The following is a 2,958-nucleotide window of genomic DNA, read 5'->3' on the forward strand; positions in this document are numbered from 1 at the left end:
CCAAAACTTCAACATATGGAAATTCCCAGCCTAGGGATCTAATAGGAGCTGCAGCTTCAACCTGTGCCACAGCCACTGGCAACACCAGATCCTAGCTACATCTGTGAACTATGATACAGGCTCTAACAACACCAGGTCCTTAACTCACTGAGCGAGGCCAGGGATCACACCCGTGTCTTCAGCATACTATGTCAGCTTATTAACTCACTGAGGCACAAAGAGAAACCCTTCATTCCTTTTTATGGCTGAATAATATTCATATATATATGAATATTCATATATATTCATGTTTTCTTAACATGACTTAAACTGATTGTTGATGGGCACTTGGGTTGTCTCCATATCTTGGCTATTGTAAGCAGTGCTGCTATGAACACTGAGGTACATGTATCTTTTTGAATTAGAGATTTCATCTTTTCAGATTTTTATGCCCAGGAGTGGGATTGCTGGATCATATGGTAGTGAGATTTTAGTTTTCTGGGAACCTCCATACTGTTCTCCACAGTGGCTGTACCAATTTACATTCCCACCAACAGTGTAGGAGGGCTCCTTTTTCTTCACACCCTCTACAGCATTTATTACATGTAGACTTTCTGAATATGGATATTCTGACAGTGTGAGGTGATACTTCCTTGTGGTTTTGCTTTATATTTTTCACATGCTTCTTTGCCATCTCTAGGTCTTCTTTGGAAAAATGTCTTTAGGGCTTCTAACCTTCTTTTTGATTGGGTTGTTCATCTTTTCAGTGCTTTAATTAGAATACAGATGACACATCCTAACCTTTTATAGAGTGTTTATAAATATTCTAAATGAAGAGAATATCAATCACTCTGTTTGAATATAGGATTTTTTTAAATTTTATTTTCCCACTGTACAGCAAGGGGGTCAGGTTATCCTTACATGTATACATTACAATTACAGTTTTTCCCCCACCATTTCTTCTGTTGCAACATGAGTATCTAGACATAGTTCTCAATGCTATTCAGCGGGATCTCCTTGTAAATCTATTCTAGGTTGTGTCTGATAAGCCCAAGCTCCCGATCCCTCCCACTCCCTCCCCCTCCCATCAGGCATGGATTTGGAGAAGAGACTTGTGGTTGAATATAGGATTTTTAACTGCTTCTTAATGTTTAAAATTATTAGTATTTTTATGTTAAAGCATGAAGGGTATTATTGCACTCTCTTTCTTTCTTAAAGAAGTAGATGTTTTTACTATGATCATAGATTTATTATTTCTAATTTTCTTGCTCCTCTGTTAATCTTCAGTCGAGTGTTTCAAAAGTAAATGTGTACACGAAGAGGTGAATAACAAACAAATGAGGAAAGATTTCCAAGAAGATAGGATTCGAAATACAGAGAAATATTCTGCAGTCAATGACTCCAAGTGTCAATACTTTTTTGTGATTTGCTTGAGTTCAAAATATGGCAATCGTGCTGCATGCCCACTTGCTTGCTTCCTTTCTTCCAACCCTCTTTTCTTGTTCCAAAGGTGTCCACACAAATGGAACCACAAAATCTAACAAGTGTCTCAGACTTCTTCCTCCTGGGCCTCTCAGAGGATCCAGACCTGCAGCCCTTCCTCCTTGGGCTGTTCCTGTCCATGTACCTGGTCACCATGCTGGGGAACCTGCTCATCATCCTGGCTGTCACCTCTGACTCCCACCTCCACACCCCAATGTACTTCTTCCTCTCCATCCTGTCATTGGCTGACATGGGCTTCATCTCCACCACTGTCCCCAGGATGATTGTGAACATCCAGACTCACAGCAGAGTCATCTCCTATGTGGGCTGCCTGACGCAGATGTCTTTTTTCATCCTTTTTGGACATATGGATGGTACTCTTCTGACTGTGATGGCCTATGACAGGTTTGTGGCCATCTGTCACCCACTGCACTACCCAGGCATCATGAGCCCACGCCTCTGTTGCTTCTTAGTTTGGGTGTCTGTTTTTGTTAGTCTTTTGGACTCTCAGCTGCACAATTTGCTTGTCCTACAAGTTGCCTGCTTTAAGGATGTGGAAATTTCAAACTTCTTCTGTCACCCTTCTCAACTCCTCAAACTTGCCTGTTTTGACACTTTCACCAACACCATTATTGTGTATTGTGTTGGCACCATCTCTGGTTTTCTCCCTATCTCAGGGATCTTTTTCTCTTACTATAAAATTGTTTCATCAGTTTTGAGAGTCTCCTCATCAGCTGGGAAGTATAAAGCCTTTTCCACCTGTGGCTCCCATCTGTCAGTTGTTTGCTTATTTTATGGAACAGCTATTGATGGTTACCTTGGATCAGCATTGTCGCCATCTCCCAAGAAGGATGTGGAAACCTCAGTGATGTACACCGTGGTCACCCCCATGCTGAACCCCTTCATCTACAGCCTGAGGAACAGGGACATAAAGAGGGCTCTATGGAGGATCCTTCGCAGAACAACTTAATACCAGCTTGTGGGAAAATCTTTTTGAAATATAGATTGAAAAAATGAGCAAACCTAAACTTGCAGACCAATGAATACTGCTTCTTTGGTCACACTGTTATTTCAGTCCTCTCTATGTTTCAAAAGTGGATATTACTTCTTTTGATTCATTTTTAGTTGGATTGTGGGAATATTCTGGGATCCATTGTACATCATAATGAATGCATAAGAGGTTCCCCTCAAATACCATGGTATCCAGAAGAAATGTACAACTCTCTTTTACATACTGAATGTTTTCACCTTTTTCCATTATTACTGTTTCTTTTCCACAAAACTTTTGCATCTGTCAAATCTGTTTATTCAAGTAATGTCTGAGCATGCAGTACACTGGTCCTCAAGTATGGATTTTACAGAATCCCCTGAGTGTTTTATACATACTGAGGACTTGGGCTCATTACCAGAGATCCTGATTTAGTTGGACTGGTGTGTATCTAGGTAGGAGTTTTTAAAAGCACTTGGAAAGGTTTAGTTGTCATTGTCTCAAGAGAT

General features: G+C 40.5%; 1 protein-coding gene across 1 annotated transcript; it reads left to right on the forward strand.

The window, feature by feature from the left end:
• Window positions 1–1,489: 1,489 nt before the first annotated feature.
• On the forward strand, window positions 1,490–2,431 carry LOC100522302 (olfactory receptor 7E24-like; the record flags this gene model as incomplete). The annotated part of the gene is made up of 1 exon (XM_003123268.2): window positions 1,490–2,431. A coding segment is annotated over one exon (942 nt), but the record flags the coding sequence as incomplete, so codon positions are not given.
• Window positions 2,432–2,958: the final 527 nt, after the last annotated feature.

The sequence above is a fragment of the Sus scrofa genome, unplaced genomic scaffold (assembly GCF_000003025.6).
Source record: "Sus scrofa isolate TJ Tabasco breed Duroc unplaced genomic scaffold, Sscrofa11.1 Contig2674, whole genome shotgun sequence".
Classification (NCBI taxonomy): Eukaryota; Metazoa; Chordata; class Mammalia; order Artiodactyla; family Suidae; genus Sus; species Sus scrofa.